The sequence below is a fragment of the Anser cygnoides genome, chromosome 3 (assembly GCF_040182565.1).
Source record: "Anser cygnoides isolate HZ-2024a breed goose chromosome 3, Taihu_goose_T2T_genome, whole genome shotgun sequence".
Classification (NCBI taxonomy): Eukaryota; Metazoa; Chordata; class Aves; order Anseriformes; family Anatidae; genus Anser; species Anser cygnoides.
Window position 1 is genome coordinate 91,187,128 of NC_089875.1, and position 21,411 is coordinate 91,208,538.

The 21,411-nt window shown below is 40.8% G+C and overlaps 1 protein-coding gene across 2 annotated transcripts; it reads left to right on the top strand.

Annotated features, from left to right (window-relative positions):
- The first annotated feature begins 4,715 nt into the window (after window positions 1-4,715).
- OGFRL1 (opioid growth factor receptor like 1) lies at window positions 4,716-20,368 on the top strand. Of its 2 annotated transcripts, none has more exons than XM_013172210.3 (7): window positions 4,716-5,095; window positions 6,753-6,839; window positions 7,441-7,522; window positions 10,693-10,771; window positions 10,866-10,932; window positions 11,075-11,220; window positions 12,864-20,368. In XM_013172210.3, exons 1-7 carry the CDS (start codon window positions 4,847-4,849, stop codon window positions 13,621-13,623), a joined length of 1,470 nt encoding a protein of 489 aa, XP_013027664.3. In that variant the 5' UTR covers window positions 4,716-4,846; the 3' UTR covers window positions 13,624-20,368. The 2 variants fall into 2 exon arrangements, with proteins under 2 accessions (XP_013027664.3, XP_047933419.2); XM_048077462.2 differs by having other exon boundaries at window positions 7,444-7,522.
- Window positions 20,369-21,411: the final 1,043 nt, after the last annotated feature.

Here is a 21,411-nt window from a genome sequence, read left to right on the forward strand (position 1 = left end):
CGCCCTGCTGTAGGAAAGCTGAGTGTGCCCGGGCAGCTGGTTTCAGCCCGCCACGAGGGTTATGCAGGACCCTGGCTATAAATCAGAGGTTGTTGCAGAGCTGCTTGTTTAGCCATGTTGCATCCCACAGCTAGGTTCATTTCCTCTCAAGAAACTGGCTGCATTCTCATGTCATGTTTAAAAGGCCAGTCTGGGAAGAAACTGAGCACAATCTTATAGGAGCAAGGACTAGACTGGCACTGCTTCTCTGACCTCCTAGGCTGTCTAATGGTAAGATACTCTTTTATTAATTTGTTCTTGGCTTACCTTGGCTGTGAACTTTTATAGAGCCCTAGTACAAGACGTAGTAATAAACAGGGCTATAGTTAAGGTCATCAAGGTTGTAATCATAACCCAACAAAAAATGGAAGATACTTCATCGGCTTTAGTGAACTTACTAATTATGCTGATCTGTAATGTCTAGCATGATCTATGTGAAATCTTAATTCTCTGTGACTTAATTTCACATTTCAATAAACAGATTTACGCAAATACACAGTCTGACTTTTGAGTTTCCATATAGATACTCATTTCCAATGGCATTCACTAAATAAAAATCACGAACTTCATAAATTAGATACTACATTAGGCTTGCATTTAGCAATCTGGGGCTCTACTGAACTAAAGAAGAGAATAAAAATTCACCATGGTCAGATATTCTATGAAAACGCCCAGTTCCTTTCAAAGACAAGCCAAAAAGTTAACAAACCCCATTAAAATACCATTCAACTCCATCTGTTGCATACAAGCCATTGTCATACCTGTCTGGCTTCGGACTCTTGCCAAATACGTGTTGGAGTCCAAATATATCCAGACCCCTGTCCAAACTTATGTTAATAATACTGTAACTCCCAAATATTTCTGCTGTACTGCTGCCTTTCTGCATTTCTAAAATCTACCTTTGTATGTTTAAGTACACTATGAGCTGTCTTATATTATCTCAAGTAAGTTTCATTTTACCCGTGTTATTTATTTTGCCCACATCTTCCATTTATCAAAGTGGATTCTTCCCATATCTTTTAAGGATATATAATCCCTCCCATCTTTATATCACCTTGATTATTAGATCGGTAAGACTCTCCGCAGTTGTTAATTGACTATTCTGGTATCCTGTTTAAAACATACGCCCAAGAAGTGTTAGAATTATCTAATATTTATTTTTTAATAAAATTGTACAGTTATCACGATGATATACATACAGCATTAGCTTACAGAAAACGATGTGGTATCTCCATTTTGACTTCCTTACAAACCGTGTCCTCACAGAAGCAAAGAAGACTAATCCATGCTGTTCAAAAATTTACACAAAGGTGTATAACCAGGATATGCATGTCTCTTTATCAGTTTATGAAAGTCAGTATTTGATGTAATAGCAGCCTGCAGTTCTCCAGGTCTCCTGTCTTTCTTCAAAAATAGCTAGGATAAGCACTTCTCTGGCCTGTGTTATGCTGAACTCAGACTGCTTGATTGAAACAGGTCTCCCTGGCTTTAGCACTTAGCAATCTACTCTTGTACTGGAATACTTTGGTGAACTCAAGTGCCAAAAATTCACCACCTTCTTAAAATGACTGCCAATTATGACTGTGAGATAACTGAAATTATTATTTTTTTTATAAAGATATGTTCTGTGAGGATCTGTTTAAGCTGTCACATACCGCTCTAAGAAGCTATGTAAGGTGCTGAATTTTTTTCATGAATCCTGTCTGCCTGTAGTTCACAACTGGAACCAGCAACAAGCTGAAACAGTGAAAGTTTCAGCTGAAAATGAAATGAAAAACATTAATCAGGGGAAAAATGTACAAACCTGGCAAAGTACAGATCTGCCCCACCACATCCAAAGCTTAGAGTATTGTTATCTCAGAGACTTCAAACCACATCTCTCTGGGCAGCTGAGAGACAGTTGCGAGTAACTGATGACAAAAATAGGAAATGACTCATTCAGGGAAGAAAACCTTTATTTCTCATTCAGCTGCGTGACAGTACAGCCAGGTCCCAAACCAGATGCCATCTTTGTCCAGCTAGTGGTTCTTGTTGGATGTTAAAGTACGTAAGAGCTGTTCAATCTTCCTTTCCTGAACAAGCTCACTTAGAAACTAGCCACCGTCCAATGATAAGCTAAAGGATGAGAATTAATTGAGTGAGAGTTGACTCCAGCTAAAACAGAAATAATTTGGATAGGTATTTGAAACATTTGGAAGATGCCACTTCAAAATCATGCCACTGCCTTTTTTTTTTTTTTTTTGAGTGCCATACCAACAATCACTCAATTCAGTTTCTAATTTGAGAGCTCTTTTAGCCTACCTGCTGATAATAACGCATTTATAGCAGTGACTAATGCCTTACGACATCTCTGGTTGGCTCGGAAAATATGTTCAACCCTGGTGCTCCACCACCAGGTGATCAGGCTTCAGCCAGCCTCATTTCTGGCACCTCTTGTGTCGACTGCAAACAATATGGTATACCCAGCTAATAACCCTTAAGAAACTCCAAAAATACACCCCAGTACTTCATGAAACTCCAACACATCACCTCAATGGCATGGTTACTGTAAGCAGGTCAAAGCAGTCTTCTGTTTGCTGCATGCTCTTCCATAGCAATTAATTTGACTCTCCCAAGTTAATTAATTTGACTCCCGATCCTTATTGGTGGCCTGAGTTCAAGATCCTTAAAAAATCCTCCTAAAACTCTGTGATGAGATTTGCCTGACAGCTTTGCTCTTTGGGTATAACTGAGCTTTCTATAATAAGGTGCAATTATTTGCACAAGAGAGAGCTTTCTTACCTTTTTTTTTTTGGTAGAATTGCCATGCAAGCTACAGATGATCAAAATCTTCACTTTGTTTTTGATGAATATGCAAGGCAGGCTTTTGATGCTCTGTTGTCCCTAAAATAAACTCAGTCAATGTAGGGGAGTATTGATAAAAGCTGTAACAGGAAGGGAAGTAGAGCTGGGCTATACTGGAACCAGATGATGTTGGTCAGTGGAAGTGGCAAATCAGCAGGCGGTCAAGACAAATTGGTTCCAGACATCTTGCAGAAAGCAGCAGCTGGCATGACAGTGACTAAGGAGTGTTGGAAGGACTCAAGGTGCTTCACGAAGGTCAGGAGAGGAGGAGAAGTGGGCAGGCAGTGGTGGGAAGGAGGCAGAAGCCTGGGCTTCTGAGGCAGACTGAGCTGTAGGATAGGCTTGTAGGTCGGCCTTACAGCTTTATCTGCATCTGAGTGAACTGCAACTACAAATATGCTTGCCCAAAACAAGGCCTGACAACTAGGGTATTTCCAGTAGTTTGCTTTGCTTTGTGCCTATGTGTACAGGTCATACACTTGGAATGGACCTGAAGAAGGTTTTATGTGTGAGAGCACATAAACACAATGCTCTGGTATCCTAAGTTAAAGCAATCTTTAAGTTAATAAAGAGCATACTAGGAAACAAGACTACATAGATGATTTCACCTCTACACTGATGATCCTGAAATGCAATTGAAATGTTGGTACCTGCACTTTTATGAGGATGATAAAACACTGAGGCGGTAGCAGAAGAAAAGGCACAAAAATGAGTGAGGGAACAGGGGAAGTAATTTACAGTGAGAAGCTGAAACTGGTGAGGTTTATCAAGAAGACTTGAGATGGCTTGATTGTTGTGCATCTCGATAGGAGCAGTCACTATACTGGACACCAGAGAGCTGTCTTCAGGGAAGGCAGAGTTCCATGAGTGTGAACCGAAGCCAGACAATTCTGGTTGGAAATGAAGAACACATCGTTAATCCTGAGGGTGCGAGCAGCCACTGGAAACAATGTGCTAAGCCTTCATCAGGTCTTTATTCCAGGCAATGCTTCTATTCCAAAGACACGCTCTAGCCAAATACAGAATACGCTGCCATTGTTCCTGCCAAATCCGCCTTTGACTGGCATGCCAGCTTCTCCCCCAAACTTGGGGGGATTTTAGAAGCAGCTGAAACTGGCTGGGCACCCCGCTGTTGCCCCCTCCAGTCCCATCTCCCCAGGTATAGAATCATAAAGGTTGGAAAAGACCTCCGAGATCATCAGTCCAACCATCTCCCTACCACCAGTATCAAACCATGTCCCTAAGCACCATGTCCAACCTTTCCTTAAACACCCCCAGGGACGGTGACTCCACCACCTCCCTGGGCAACCCGTTCCAGTACCTGACTGCTCTTTCTGAGAAGAAATGTCTCCTCATTTCCAACCTGAACCTCCCCTGGTGCAACTTGAGGCCATTCCCTCTGGTCCTATCACTAGTTACCTGTGAGAAGAGGCCGACCCCCAGCTCCCCACAGCTTCCTTTCAGGTAGCCGTAGAGAGCAATGAGGTCTCCCCTGAGCCTCCTGTTCCCCAGACTGAACCACCCCAGCTCCTCACAGCACTTGTGCTCCAGGCCCCTCACCAGCTCCGGCACCTCTCCCTCCTCCCCACCACCCTCCCGTGTGCTCGCAGCGTCTCCTCCGTGAGGAGCGGGGGACCAGCGGGGGGGAGGTGGGGGGGCTGCCATCTTCTGGATGAGCACCGTCTCCCCCGGCTTCCCTCCCCTCCCGGGGGAGGCCAGCCCCCCGCAGCACCGCACCTCCCCGCGGGCCCGGGCCCTCGGCGCCGTGGAAAGCCCGGGCCCCGCAGCTCCGCCCCGCGCCCGCCCGTGGGCTGTGGCCGGGCGGCAGCGGAGCAGCCGCGGCCGCCGCCGTGCCGCCGCCTCCCCGCCCCGCCATGCCGCAGCCGTAGGCAGGCGGCGGCCGCTCCCAGCCCTCGGCCCCCGGGAGGCGGCGGCGGGCCCTGCCTTCGCCTCGCCCTGCCCGATGGGCAGCCTGCTGAGCGGCGTCAGCTTCAAGGAGCCCACCACGGTGGAGGACTGCGACTCCACCTGGGAGACCGACTCGGAGCCCGAGCCGGCGGAGCCCGCCGGGGACCCGCGGCCCCTGGAAGGGGTGTGCGCGGCCGCGGGAGGCGCCGAGGAGCCGGCCGAGCCGCCCGCCGCTGACGGCCGGCCCCAGGAGCCCCCGGAGGAAGGGGAGCGGGCCGAGGCCGACGCCGCCGGCCCCGAGCAGGTACCGCCCGCCCCGCTTCGCCCCCCGGGGCCGCGGGGAAGGGCTCTGCCCTGCCCGTCCTTCTGCCGGGCGGCTCCGGGAGGGAGGGCAGGCCTCGGCAGCCTCTGAATTTTGCGGGTTAAAGAGCTTGAGGCCGGGCAGGGCAGCGGGGGTGGCTCCTAGCCACGGGCAGCCTTCTAGGGAGCTCTCAAGATGCTGGCCCTCTAGGGTCGCTTTGCCGAAATTGCTGACCCTAGAGCATATAAAAGCTTGCTTTGCCAAAAACGCTGGCCCTAAAGCGTATAAAGGGTTGCTCTGCCAAAAATGTTGGCCCTAAAGCGTTTAAAGGGCTGCTTTGGCAATAATTTTACTGGAGTTAGGATTGAAGGCAGGGAGGACCAGCTGGGTCCAGGTGTTAGTCTGCTGGACATACTGCATTTGTATTTGGTTCAGACACTGCCGTTGTGCAAAATTAAATAGGTATGAGTGTTTTATCCTCTTCTGCTTGATGCGTGGCGATAGATCGCTAATGCCCGATGGTGTCAGGTGCCACACGCAGGAGGTACGGCTTGCTCAGGTCAGCCTGCTTTGCCCGTAGGTGTGGTCAAAGTTAGCCTTGTGAAAGGATGCAGGACAGATGCTTGTTTGCCAACAACGTCGTGTTAATAAGCAGCAGGATGTGCAACTATAAAGGGAAATGTCCAGTGCATAGGGAACTTCCCCCTTTTAGACTTCACTTTAACCTATTACATGCGTATTGCAAGGGGTTCCCAAATTTGCTCGTTGGTTTTAGAGTAGAGACTTATTTTAGTGAATTACCAAATACAAAACTCATAGTTATAGTACAGAGATAAAGAAATTTTGAAGAACATGAAGTGGTCGCTAGCAAGCTGAATTCTCTGTAGACTGGTACTTCATTTTCCTCAATAAGTGCAGGCTTTTCAAGTGTGCTGTCGAGTCAGTGGGATTATTTCCATTGCCCTTGATACGCTCTGGTTGTTTCAGGTCATAGCTTCCAAACGGCTGGGGTTCGGTACAAGGTCTCCTACAAGTATATTTTCTCTATGCGAGTGGGTTTTTTTTTTTTTGGTGTTTAGTGGTACTTCTTGCTAGGATTTAAACTTAAGTTCTGGGAGATGAATAATAGAAAATGGTTCAAGAAGGTATTTAAACTGCAAATTAGCTTGTCAATGACTGTTCATTTTCTTCCACAGGACATTAGTGATAGCAGTTAAGACAATATGCACATGACATACTATTTGCAAATAGTATGGTTTCCAAAGTTAGTAGTGTCTCTGTACTTTCATGTTCAATTACTTATCGTCTGTTGGCACGTTCTGGTTAACTTAAAAGTCTTACATTTGGAAATGACAGTAAACTTGTCGGTTTAAATAAAATTCATCTTCATTGGAAGGACACCTCATAGCCATAATTTTGGGTTTCGTTGAGTTTTGTTGTTGTTGGTTGGTTGGTTCTTTTGATTTAGGTTTAAAGTATGTGGTGTTAAGTATTCAGCAGGGAGATGCCTGGTGTTTGACCAGGCAGTAGGCAAATACATGCACTTGTGTATGTTTACATTGCTGAAATCCATTATGAAAAATAATTATTTTAATATTACATAGGTTTCAGTATTTAGTCTGTTTGTTTATGGTTATTATCTACTTTTTAAATGTTTCAGAGTGGTGATGGAACTGAGCTGACAGCCAAGCCAAAGAGAAGCTTCTATGCAGCAAGAGATTTATACAAGTACCGACACCAGTATCCAGTAAGAATATTTTATGCTTTAAAATTCCCTATTTAATAGAGAGCAGCACACAACCTAAAAATTCCTAAACTTTATGGTGCCTAATAAATACGAGGAATTAGTGTAATCAAAAAGCTGTTGCCAAGGTCCAATGTATTTAAGTAGGAGAGGGGTGAAACATCTTCTCATCCTAGATGTAAATGCAAGCACATGAGGTGTGTAAGCCTGGGAATAATGGCAGGAGCCCAGGAAAAGATTTGTGCCTTGAATGCTGATAAGGGTGGATAAAGTTTGGACTTCATGTTATTTGTCTCTTGGAGGTTCCTTGAGACCAAAGTCTGGGTGCTGCTATGCTTGCTGCTCTGTATTGGTAGAAGGCACCAGTCAGAAGGAACTGGCACATCCTTAAAGTGTTTTACCTGGGCTGAATCTTTATGCATGTGACTTCCTGTTTTCCTAAAATGCTGAAATATTTTTGTCCTCAAATTGTTCAGAGAGCAGAATGTGACTTTGTGGGTATTCTCAGTAGTGTGGGTTTTTTTGTTTGTTTGTTTTGTTTTGCTTGTTTTTGTTTGTGTGTTTTGTTTTGTAGGTTGATAATGTCCTGTTTTCTTTCTTTCAGCAGAACTTTAAGGATCTTCGATACCAAAATGACTTGTGCAATCTCCGCTTTTACAAAAATAAAATCCCTTTTAAACCTGATGGTGAGTAATCTGGGACAATAGTAGTGATAACAGAGGAATGTTCAACAGTAATAGTAACAAAAGTGAAACTGTAGTGATAATTACTGTGCTGACAAATTAGAGGTGTATGGCTATATTTAGTGTGATTTAAACCTCCTCTGTTGCTTATCAACTAACATGTTGATAAGCAAGTTATGCTTAAGCCAAAGTTAGCTTCTGTTGTAGAGAGGTGGTGCTTTTCTTGTGTGTTTTTCAGAGTGATGTAGTATAAGGTGTTCTTTACACAACTGATCTAGCGTAGTGGCACTGCCTTTTATTAAACAAAGATAAAGTTGTTCCACCATGCTTTGCAAACTCCTGCAGCTCGAAAAGGAGTGGCAGGGATCAGGGTGTTATTCCTAGCACTATGTGAGGGGAAAATGAATGCACTGTCACTTCCTCATGTGTGAGAAATTATTTTATTATCATTGTTATAATAATCAAAGCCCCTGGTGGTCCTGGTAATGAAGCAGGACTCTCATATGCAAGGTTCTGCATGAATACAGAAAGAGCTGAAAGATGACAAACCCAGCTCTAGAGAGTTTGCTATCCTCTTGTCTCTCATGCTTTGACTGCAGACAGATGGAGAAGCAGAAGGGGACAATAAAACAGTACTGGTTAGAATGATAGACCAGAGTCTCTGCACATGAGAGCTTAGCCATTGACAAAAAAAAATTGCAATCAAAAATACTCTTTTGAGAGTTTTGAAAGAATGAGGCGGAGGTTACTTTGAGGGTGTTTGCAGACAGATCCTCTCAGTGCGAGAACAGCTTGGCAGGAAATACAAAAGTGCATATTTGAATACAGAAGAAGTGAGAAGTGGAGGCTGCGGTTGAGGGCTGGCCAGAGGCAGGCATCAATCTCATGGCAGCACATGGGTTGTGACAAGGTAGGATGGGCGGGTCACAAAGACTTTGAAAATGAAGGCACATAGTTTTTCTTTGGTGTTACAGAAAAGGGCTTCACAATGAAAGAACGCAAAGCAAAAAAAGCCAATGTTTAAAAAAAAAAAGGTGTAGTCTAGAAACATGATCTTAGCAGCAGTATTCAGGGTAGATATAAGTGTGTCAACAGTGTGCTTTTCAAGGCTGGGAAAAAGGATGTTGAGATGCAAAACGTCAAAATTCTGATGGAAAGCTGGAATGTTATACAGGATGGTGTAAAGACATCAATATAGCTTGGAAGGTTGGAAATGACAGCTGCTTATAGGCAGGATAGTGATAATAACCTCAGCAATCGAGAAGATAAATTAGGTAACGCGAAGGAAAGATAAGACTTTTGTTTTAATTATCTTGAGCTTTATCTAGATATCCACAAGCAAATATTAAAGACTGTTTTCAGCTTGGCAAGAAGAATTGAATCTGTGAGTTCCTAGTAACAGAGAAAGCAAATTCATGAGCCATTACACAGAGAACAGGTACTGAAAGAAAGATAAAAGTACTGAGGACCATGTGAACCTGAAACTGAAAGCCAGAAAAGGTTTGGGGCAAGGGGGATCCTTTAAAAGGCAAAAAAGGAAGGAGGTATTCCGGAGGGTTGGCCAGGAGAAGAGACAGGAGGCAAGCCCTCCACCAGCTTTGATGACTGAAGCTTGTAAAAACTAAAACTGGTCTTAAAATTTTCTCTTTTGGGAGAAAATCATGGTTGGTGGTGTCAAAAGTAGCTGATAGGCTGCAGAAGCTGAAGTGTTGATGGCTGTGAGCTCTGGCTGTGCAGATGTTTTTTTTACTGAGAATGGCAAAGATTAGCCACCACCTTGACCTAACTCGGGTCTGTGAGAGTGTTCAGAGGTGTCTAAGCTACCAAGTTATGGACCGCAGTAGTGGGGAATGTTATTAAAAAAAAAAAAAAAAAAAAGACATTTTAGTGCAGTCTTAGATCAGAAGTTTAATTCCATGACCTGTGGACTTCCTGTGCACTTCTGACTTGTCCCTGAAATTCAGCAGCTAGTTATCTGATACTTGAAATGTAGTTACTGTAAAAGTTGTGCACAGTATGGTGATGGCAGGAGATCCTCTTAGTCGGGTCCTTTTCCAGCCTTGCATGCGCTGTAAACCCCATGTTCTTAGCAACCCCTTTGACTGGCTTCTTTCTCCATTGCATGAAGAAAAGCACCAAGTGAGCTCTTTGGGACTCATTGGGACTCATTGGGACTCTTTGAGCTCATTGGGACTGAGGTAGAAATTTTGACTGGGCTGGAAAGAGATCTCGTATGCAGTAGGAGACTAGTTACCTGGGGCTTTGGGCTTTTTAGGCTGCCACTGTGCTATTTGACTTCGGGAGAGGCCGTGCTGCAGTGGTAAAATACTGTTGGTTTCTGAGTAGAAATAGGCTAATGCTGTGTGTTCCTGGAAAGAGACTGTGTAGCTGTTGGAGCAAGTAACCTCCTCTTGTGTATTTGTACAGTGCCTGGAAAAGGGATGCCCTGGCCCATGACTGAATGGTCTCAGTGCAAAGAATGATTTCTTTTGTGTGTGCTTTGTCTCCTTTTTCTACCACTGTCTTTCCGAGAGAAACTGACTAAACTCCACAACTGTTTTGAGACTACTAAAAGCTGAAATTCCCATTTGTTGAGCTTTACCTGAGGCCCCAAGGTCGAACTTGTAGCAGTAAATAATACATCAATTCTCTTGGCTGCAGATAATTGCAAAAGATTTTCAGATCTTAATATTACTTACAGCTGGAAAGATTCCTGGAATGAAAGATCTATTAAAATGTTGTGGCTGTATAATTCTAAGGCAATATATATGCAGAGCTTTCTCGTGTTAAAGACATGGCAGGTGACTGTGTTCTGGTATTTTGCATAAGTGGTTTGTCAATGTGTGGTAAAGGAATCTAGGACATGGGATGTTCAGAAAAGTGTGTATTACAGAGGTTACTGTTGCATACCCTCTACTGGTAAGTAACATGGTATCAGTCAGTTGATCTTGTTTGTATTAAAATTTGATAAAACTCTTGTCTTTAATTAAGTTTCAGTAACTAATTTATTTTTAATTTAAAATTAATGTTTGCAATAGACCTTACTTTTACATAGGATGTGAAAGAAAAAAGTTTGTATTCTGTCATTATGTTAATATGGCATGTACTTTCTTTATGTAGCTGAAAACTGGTGTTGATGGCTACCTAACAGTTTTCAAATTATTTTTATGCAGGGGTTTACATTGAAGAAGTCCTAAATAAATGGAAAGGAGACTATGAAAAACTGGAGCATAACCACACTTACATACAGTGGTTGGTCACTTACTACCTATTTCTGTTTCAAAGCATCGCATTGATTAAGTGTTTATATGCTGTAAATTGTAATGCTTTTTTTCTCTTTTAACAGGCTTTTCCCACTGAGGGAACAAGGTCTGAACTTCTATGCTAAAGAATTAACTACATATGAAATTGAGGTAGTACAAGTTGAGCTTAAAACAAACCATCCCATTAATATTGATACATAACTACTTTTTGTTATGTAGAGATGTTCTATTCAATGCAGAAGTACTTGATTCAGTGCCACTAAGAATTTTGGATGTATTCTTTGTTTATTAGGAGTTCAAGAAAACAAAAGAAGCAATTAGAAGATTCCTTTTGGCTTACAAAATGATGTTGGAGTTTTTTGGAATAAAGCTAATTGATAAAACTGGAAACGTAGCCCGAGCTGCTAACTGGCAAGAAAGATTTCAGCATTTGAATGAGTAAGTAATGACATCCACTCAACGCTCTAGAATTGCCATAGAATCTCTTTAGCTTTTTGTTTCCTAGAGAAAGGGAAGATGTATATTGCAAAGAAGAGAAATAGTCTGTAACTGGTTTGTGTCTGTATCTGTATGTTCCTCCTTCCCCTTTTTTTGATTGTGCTTCTCACCCGTTAGCAGTCTAAATGACATCAGTGAATTCCCCACACTTACAACTTCAAATGGTGCTGAAGGAGATCACAATTCCAAACTAGTTTGTCTGTCTTGCTACTGAGTGCATTGTCACTTGATCCCAAAGCACTGCTCCTCAATTATGAGGAATGAGATGCTTATTTTGTAATCGTGTTTCTTCTTGAGAAAATTCAAATTCTCCACAGCTGTATGGAAGCTAAGTAATAAAGATTTCCCTCCCTTCTCAAAACATGATATGTGTTGGATTTAATATTTTTTAACAGCAGTGCCTAACTGGAGAGGTTTAGACATTTATTAAGTCAAACTTTACCCCCAGCTTTCAGCAAAACGCCATCTGTCATCTTCCTTTGGCATTGTGGGGAGTGTAAGTTTGCACTGGATTTTTGTCCAGTGCAGATGTATCAAAATTTCTTTTCAAATCTTGTAATCACTTTTGTAATACCTCTGACTGCAGAGCTAAAGATTGTTTTCTTGCAATATTTTGTTTAGTCCAAACAAAAACTTGTTTCTTAAGGTAGAATTGCCAATGGCTAAATGTGAATGAATAATGAAAATAATGTAAGCACTGATTTCACTCAAATATTATGAGCTAATTGACAGGTACGTGCTCAGAGTCAGGCCATAGATAAAAGAAAGTTTCAGGAGGCCTAAATGTCACTCACTGCACATTCTTACATTGTAATTGCTATGTTGTTATAATATACAGTAATGATGTGTGAGTATATATGTGTGCCTGTGTATATATATGTGCATATATATAAATATATACACACTGATGTGTAGCTGCTCACTATAATACCAGTGAGCAGCTATGCTACTTTAAATCAGGAACTGAGACTCTCTTTACTTAATTTTGGCCATCTGAAATTTAGACATTTAAGTTTCACTATTCACCTAGGCATGCTTTATGAAGAAATAGTACTTCAGAAAAACTTCCAGAAGATAACTCATTCCATTTATCTTAGATATATGTTATGATAGAAGGACTTGCTCTCCAGGGGTGCCCGTTTTTCCTCTCAGGACTGACTGTCTAAGTAATGTAGGTAGCTAGCTTAGACTGGAGACACAGCTTTTAGATGGCATAAGTGAAGTCTAGTGAATCATGTTCTGTAGCTGTATGACTATAATACACTACAAGAAACATGTTTTATAAGAATGACTGTGCTTTCTCATTGGAAAAATATATACAGTAGAAGGAATCAAAATTGGTACACAGTCCTTTTCTTTCATCTACTGCCTCAATGCCTTTTGCAGACACTAATTTTCACTTGAAACATCCTCACAAAGAAGGTACTAGCAAGCTTCATCAGCTGTGAGAAATTAAAGTACAGAAAGCTTGAAGTACACGTCTTGAATGATTAAAAATGGGTGAGGAATTGCATTCCAGTTCTGTATCTGTAAGGATTTTCTTTTCTGGTTCAATGGAATTGTTTCAACCTTTTTTTCCAAAGGTCTCAACACAACTACTTGAGAATCACTCGAATTCTGAAAAGTCTCGGTGAACTTGGATATGAGAGTTTCAAATCTCCCCTGGTAAAATTTATTCTCCATGAAGCTCTTGTCGAAGATACCATTCCTAATATTAAGCAAAGTGCTCTAGAATATTTTGTGTATACTATTAGAGACCGAAGAGAAAGGAGAAAACTCCTGAGATTTGCCCAGCAACATTATACACCATCAGAGCATTTTATCTGGGGACCCCCAAAAAAGCAGAAGTCAGAGGGAAGCAAAACAAATAAAAAACCAGCATCTCCTGTTTCTGTTCACAGTAGTTACATTTCTAAGCATAAGAAACTGAAGGAGCCTAAGAGTACATCTACAACTGGAAGCTCAACTAGTAAAGTAACTGAAGAAAGAAAGGTAGAACTCACAAAAAGTGGAGAAGAAAATGAGCAGGATGAACAAGAAATGAACTGTGATGCTCTTAAGCAAAACAGCAGTGAAAAGAACAGTGATACTGATACTAGTCAGCTTTCAAAACCAGAAGAAATTCATGATACTTCAGACAAAAAGGAGGATGCTTCTCATTCAAAAAAAGATGATGAAAGTATGGACAATGACTCCGGAAATCATCCAAGTGTTGTAGAGAAAGATTCATGTGACACTGAGAATTGTTCAAATAGCATGTCAGCAGATGTACAAGATAACCTTGATAAGGATACGCTTTCAGTGGAGACCACCATAAAAACTAAGGATGACCTCAACTCATGAGTCTGAGGTTAAAAATCGTTGTTTCGTAATGAGTGAAGTAAATTATTCATCACTTTTTCATTTTGCATAACATTTACATCAAATCTAGTATAAAGTGTTCATGAGACTTTGCTTGTTGTGAATGCATCAGATTAGATTTTTGTTAGGTTAATGAATTTTACCTTTTTCAATCTCAGTTTATCAGATGAAAATCAAGTATGGTTATTTAAAATAATTGTGTAAGTTCAAAGCCTAGGAATTCATTATCTTTTCCAGACAGATTGCATAGGAAAAAAAATAGATACTCCATTACATTCATCCTTCTATTTTTTTGTCTACCTAAAACTGTACTAGAAAGTCTTGAAACTTAAAAATCCTGATATTCCTTTTACGTTGCTTTAAATTTTTATTTCTTTTTATGAAATGGCTAGAAATTCTTTGAAGAGCAAAGCTTTTCCCTAGCAGACTTTAAAATTTTGGGGGGGAACTATATTTATGTTAATGGCAGTATTTGCACAGCATTTTACCGTAGATTAGCACCCTTGTCTGAGACACTAGGTAATAGATAGCAAAATATCCTATGCAGCTGGGTATCCTTTACATCAAATAGAAGTTTAACTTACAGTGAAACTGTATCCACAGCTTTTGGGTACAAGGGAAGATGCACTTTAAACTTCTTTTAGTCCCTTTGAAGTTTTCTCATGACTCATTTGCCACTTCTGCTAATTTGAGGTATGAGGTGGAATCGTTTTTAGCTGTGGTCTCAGTGTGAAAGCACTCTGTTGATCAGCTCGCCCAGCTGGCTTCGGCACCTGTGAAGCCTCTTTCCCTGGAAATCAACCACCAACAGCTCAAAAGCAGCATCTTCACAGCAAAGCACTGCTTAAGCATCAAAGCCACCAGATAGACCATCACCAGGCCTGTCTGGCTGGATCTTAACTAAATTTGGACATTTCTTGGCCGGTTTTGGTTGAGGTCTGTACAATGCTGAACCCACAGATGCTGGTCTGTGAGAGAAGGGAATTCCAGCTGTCTCGTTCCTCCCTTTGCTCTATCAGAGGTCTTTCACACTGCTTAATGTTATTTTCAGAATAGGCTGAAACCTGAGAAAAGCCAGCCTGCTAGCATGACTAGAGCCCAACAGATAGGAATTTCCCAATTAAGATCTTTCCCAATGTTGTTTACTTAAGGACCATCTGCTTTCCCTGAGCATCCTCTTCTGACTTCATGCCATTCAATCTAGCAAGACACTACCCAGCAAGTTAATTGTATGAATTAAAAAATAATGCAGGTAGAACTCATGCTTTCTACAGTCCTAAAGTAGTCTAAAACGTCTATATGTATTTTCTATTTTAAAATATATATATAATCCACTGCCTTTAATGTATTTTTGATGAAATATTTTAAAGCAAGTACCTGACTACAGTTTGAGTGTCAGAGTGCTGCAAGACTTGATTCAAGTCTTGTAACTCAAAATGACAAAGTCTTCAGGGGTTTCAAAGCATAGACAAAATGTCTTATATTTTTCTGTGTCGCCAGTTCCCATTAGGGCAGTACATCACTCCTTGCTTTCCCCGGGTAGTATTGTTTCTTGGGGTCACACAGAGTTGCAGTTAGAGATTGGGGTACCTATGGACAAAAACTATAAACTCTTTCCATCCAAAGAAGGCAGAGAAGAGGAAAGTCACATTCCTCCTTTTCTGTGCTGTCTTATAAGGAAAGAGACGTATGTACACATATGTTTGTGAGTTGTTTATTAAGGGTAGCCCAGGTTGCTCAAACAGACGTTAAGTCTGTCTGAATGGAAATGTCCCAGAGAATTTCCCCACAGCCACTGTTTCGACAAAGGCTGGTGCTGAGAATTATCTTCCAATTCCCCTGGGCTTGAACCACTTTCATGTTTGGCCCTGACCTTCTGAGTAGACAGGAAATGCTTAGATAAAATTGGTCTGTGTAGTTAAAGACTCTAACCCCATGCATACACGCAGGGAGGACAGCTTTATGTTCTGCCGCTGACTTTTTAAATCTTGAGTGCCTAACCTTGCCAACTTAATAGCATTGTTTAACGTAGTTATTTCTTGAATGGCATAGGGAATATTTACAGTGTGTATGAAGAACATAACTGTAAGGTAGCTAGTTATACAGAACCTTCAATTTCTAAACTTTAATACCGAGGTTAAGCATTTTTTTTTAATAAATACATAGTGTTCAGCAGGAATAGGGGACACTAGGGGTGTTATATTTATATTCTAATTTGATTGAACATAGATGATCTCAGGAGATTTTCCGTCTTTTGACTACTGAACAACAACAGAAAGAGAAATCTATAGCTCTTAAACCAGAAAGCTCTTGGGATGCACATCCAAAATATTTCTCTGCAGTATGTTATTGTGACACAGCTTTCACCTATATATGCTTGCTAGTTGTCCACTCGTAATTGCGTAGTTAATCTAAGAAATTACTTCTTTTTTTTGTTTGCTTGTCTATTTATTTATTTATTTTTGTTTGTTTGTTTGTTTTCACCTGGCAGGGCTGTTTGCATTAAGAGCCCAGTGTGTCTTAAAATACAGTTGAGAACTTTGAAACCTGTATCCTTATTAACTTAAAAAAATTTTTTTAAATATCCCCAATTTAGGATAATTCTGTTGCTTTTTATAGAAGTGAGAATAGCAGTGACATGTCAATTAGCCGTGAAGAACTTTGGGATAAGAGAAGTTTTTTATTTCTGATGGCCTCCTGCTTTCTGTAACCTTTGTCTTATAGCTATATCAACAGAATTACTCCCATGGGACACTTCAACTTTAACTAAGAAATTCTGTGTAAAATGTGCGGGTTTACCATTATTTTCATGGAGGAGTTGTCTTTCCTGATTTTGCAAGTGCTTGAAAGAAGGATTCATTGCAGAGCAGTCACAAAGTGTAGAGTGACATGGAGATTTGTGGGGATCAAGTGAGTGCACTATATGTGTTTTAGTACAGGATGATGTCCTTAGCAGCTAGAAGCACCCTGTTTTCTGTAGTTTTTAAGGTTTCTTTAGTTTCTTTAGTTTTTAAGGCTTTCAGGTTTTCAAGTGTTCCCATAAATACCAGTGCTTAATTATTTAACCATTACTTCAGAAAATTAGTGTGTGCAAAGAAAGTCAGGACAATTGCTCATTATTAAATTCGTTGTTTTTTTTTGTCTTGCTGTGCACTTAAGTATTCAGGGATTTCTGCGTACCTCTGTAACAATGCATTTTGGCCCAGTGTTTTACGAGAATCTGAGCTAGTCATGTATTAATTGAATGAGACCTCCCATACAGGGGTTCTTTCCCAACAAGTACATCTGAACAGCCCCTGATGCTGAGGGAGAAGTGTGCACATTCATACACCTGTGAATTTGATTTTACCTATCCCACAGTGAGGGTGTATGAATGTGCAACTTGACAAACTGCTACTGAGTGCACACGTGCAAATGAGGGCAATTGTAAAAATCATGCAAAAATGCAGCACTTTAAGATTAGTTACAGCTCTGTACCCTACTAGCCAGGACGTAACTGTGCCTCGGTGCCTGTGGATGGGTTGGCATAGAGGCTAAAAGCTTGTGTACGTGAGGTATGCACTGCAGGCTGTTCAGATAAGAAGAGCAGTTAGCATGTGCACGTGTCTAGGAGCAGAACCAAGCTTCTGGTGTCTATTGCTCGTATTTAAAGGTGTGAACCTGAAGGATGCTAAAAATATTTTCAGTAAGCCTTTGGGAGCTGTTCTGGGGCTTGGTCAGCTCCTCAGTTTCCTACTCCTAAGTTTACAGCAGTCTGATGCATTAGGTATTTGTATAATCATGGTTAATATTTCACGTAACCTAGTGTAAGCCTCCTTTAATTATTCCAGGATGATTCTAACAATCTACAGTTGTACTGTACCTGTACTAGAGCCAGAAAGCTTACAGACCCTATAAGCTTTGTATAATTTTGATGGATGATCCAATAAGGTAAGTCAAGGGAGATTTAATATATTTAAATGGAAATCAGCTCTTGTTTGTTTTTTAAAATAAAACTTATTTATATCTGTTTAATTGTATTATTTTGTGTACCTTTCTTTTCCTGAAATTTGTGATGGTAGTGATTTGTTCAGTGGCTGAGAAACAGGGGGGAGTAGTAAAGACCATGTAGAGAACCAAAAGGTAGAAGTACTGTTACAGACCACTTGGTAACAGCCTTTTGTGATCATATTTGTGATACAAACCTAATTCCTGTAGACAATTTCTAACCATGTTTATGGAGGAAAGGCAAGTCCTCTTAGACAAGGTATCACCCAAGATGATACCACAGTATTTAGAAAAAATAATCTTAGTCAAAATGTTTATAGAAATGGAAAGCACTTTCCTCTTAGAAGATACAATATTGTCTCTTCTTAGTAAAAAGCAAGTGATAATAAATACAGTAATGCAAAACTGATCACAAATAATGGTAAGATACATATGTTTGAGTGAAAATGTATCCCTTATTTTTTTATCCCTTATTATACTTTTATAGGTAAATTACTAAATTTCCTTGACAGAAGCAGTATTTATGAATAAGATGCAAATAAATGTATGAAGCTTCTCCATCAATAAAACTGTGACAAAATCATGTCAATGGTGTATGTTAGCTTAAGAATTACCATTATGGATCGGAACCAAAGATATATCTAGCCTTGTATCCTGTCACCAACAGTGGCCACCAACAGGTTGTGTGAAAGAACAGTTAAAGTTTTTTTTCTCCATGTGTTTTTCCATTTTTAAGCTCACGCATTCTTTCAGCATCAGCAATCCCTGTTGGCTATGAGCTCCGCATTTCAGTTTAGTTTTGTTTGCAAAAAGTAATCTCTTTTTTGTCTCAAATTTGTTTATTCAGGAATTGCTAGTGCGTTTGAACACAATTACTGGAAGATGAACACTAATCCATTTCCTGTTCTTAAAAGCCTTGGGATATTGTAATACTAAGATACCTGCTTAGGCAGAAAATTTAGTCACTTGTTCTATGCTGATGACAGTATTATCTTACGTGTCCCTTCTGAATAAAGTTTTTACACATAAATTGTTCTATATAAAGTACTAGAAGTCAGATTCCAAATGCAAAAATGATTGCTTTTTATCTCTGTCAGTGTGAAAGCAAGATCAAAGGCAAAACCTTGTTCTAGCCCACATCTGAGTGAGGTAACACTGGATTTGGAGACAAGTAGTAAGAGCATCTATCTGGGCCAGCATAAATCGGTGTAACATTGTGATTATGTAGAAGACAAAAATCCTGTCTGAGGTGTGCTGGGAACCATGCTCCTCATTCTGTATTTCAGTAACTTATTTTAATGCATGTCCCTAGTTCCAATTCCAGTTGAATACAAGTAACTGCTCAAATGGCATTCCTGCTGGAGAAGGGAGCTTGAAAATGAAGGATGGGACTAAAAGGTCCAGGCACGGACTCCCTGCTCTCTCTTCACATCGCAGTCAGGGCTGTAATAGTAGATACGCTGCTCACAGGTATTTAAATGCAGTCCTCCAAGAGGAATGTAAATTGTGTCTCTGTAATATCTCTGCGCTCTGTATTGCCTGTGAATTATTTATTTTCCTGGGATCTGTGTTCCTTTTACATGCCACATTCTTAAGTATACCTACTTAAGACCATCAGGGAAAGCAAGAGTTTATTTTAAAGAATATATTTAATACATGCCACATGTAGTGGACTCTTAAACTACAGCTCAGAAGCTATAGAGATCAATTAAAGGGAGGCCTCCCGTGGCTTTACGCTTATAATCACTTTTATATTTATTTTCAGAAGCATAAAGCTGTTTGCTGTAAAATAACAAATGTGAGAATTGGCAAATTGTTCTGAAAGAAGTCTCTTACTTCTTAGGAACTTGGCACTTTTTAATTCTACCACGCTTACAAGTCTGGTGGCGTATTCATCAACTAAAGTTTATTGTGAAATATACTGAATGTATTTACTGCTGTGGCTAACTGTGAAATTTATTGTTTTGCAGTAAAACAGGTTATGGCATTTTTATTTTGGGGACCTGCCGAAGCATGTTTGCTGATCATTAGTTGTTCCTCTTTCTGTGTCTTAACCTATCCCTCGGTTGTTTGTACTTTCAGCAGTTTGAGTTCAGAGACCGAAGATTGGGTATAGGTTTGCACTGATACAATTTGGAACTATTGTGTGCTTCATTGTTAAAAGGTATTCTAAGAAAAAAAGTGTGGTAATTGATTAAAAAAAAAAAAAAAAAAAAAACCCAACATTTTTTACTTGAGAACTGAAACAGCTACATGTCAGTTTTTATGAATGGTCCTGCTCTCTTCTCTGTATTCCTTTGCAGTGTTTGATCACAGAATGCCGTGCATGTTTGGTAGTACCAATACCATATGTATGTGGTAGGAGTGGTAACCAGTTTCTGGGTTTGTAATGCACTATAAAGATATATTTTATAATTCTGTAACTGTATGGCAGTGTTATGCCAAAAAAAAAATTGTATAAACATAAAAAGCAATAGTTTATGTTGCTTACTGCTATATTTTTGGTCATTTGTTTGTAAGATGAAATACTTGGATTTCCTTTCAGGTAAATATATTTTTAATAACAGCAGCCAAAAATCTCTAAACTAATAAAGCTTCTTCACTTAGCAGCATTGTTTTAGCAACATGTACAAATACTGTGTACATCTAATATGTGTAATTGCTGTGCAGCGCTTGTTTGTATAGTCTTCTGTAAATGTACTAGCACTTAAAAGTAGGGCATTAAAGGCTCTGATCCTCCTTTTTTGTTGTCAGTGGCAAAACCACCATGGAACCACAGAGGAACAAGGAAAGGCCCCGAGTGTGCTTTACTAAAACTTGGGGGATTTTTTTTTTCTTTCTAATTAAAGAAACAGACATAATAAGGCAACATTGTTCTGAGAGCATTTTTGCAAGATTAAAAGGTAAAACATCCAGCAGCCCTCCAGAGCAGGGAGCTTTCCACCTTATTCTCCAAGTTGCTGTCTTCCTGTGTGGCAGCTTCCTTTAGGCACTGTAAACCCCTGTGTGGGACGAAGGGCGCGTGTGGGGGCCAGCTCACAGCCTGCATCACGCTTCCACAGCCCTGTATCTGTTTCCTCCTAGAAGGGGGATCGGTGGATGCTCTGAACCTCCGCGTGTCAGAGACTATAAGCTTTTCATGCCAGGAACACGCTAACACAAAGAGAAGGCAGGTGCTCCATCTGTGGAAGGAGAGCTTCATGCAAGGTCCGACTCTAATGAGGCCTGGAGTTAACACGGGTATATTAACTCCCATGTTGACGTATCACCCACCAAAGGGGTAGGTAACCAATGCTACCCTCTGCCAGTGTGTTGTTTACCTCTTGATTTCCCCCCGGAATTCAGTCACAGCTCCCTGGAAGCGGACTGAAACGCCGAGGCAGCTGGGATGGTTGATCTGCTCGTTTGTTAAGACGGGCAGGCAGTTACCCTCTGTACCCTTGAAACATAAACTTTACAACCGAAGGCTTATGGCCTGTGTATAGACACCAGGTTGTTATGCTGCTGCTTGTTTTACCAGCAACTTGGGCTTTTGAGCATGTCTGCAATAAAAAGATCAGTCCCGTGTGACTGACCACTGGCCCTCATGGACATCAGAGCTACTTCTGAAAAGTTTCCCTGGGGGGCAGTACAAAGGTAAGAGCATAAAGTGATGTCCCAAAGCTAGCTGCCTTTAGGTAAATTAATACAAACCAGCTCTGGAGCAAGTGACACAAGGGGGTATGGGCCTACACCCCACACCTTCCCCAGTGCCTCCCTGAGCCAAAGGGGCATGCACCAAAG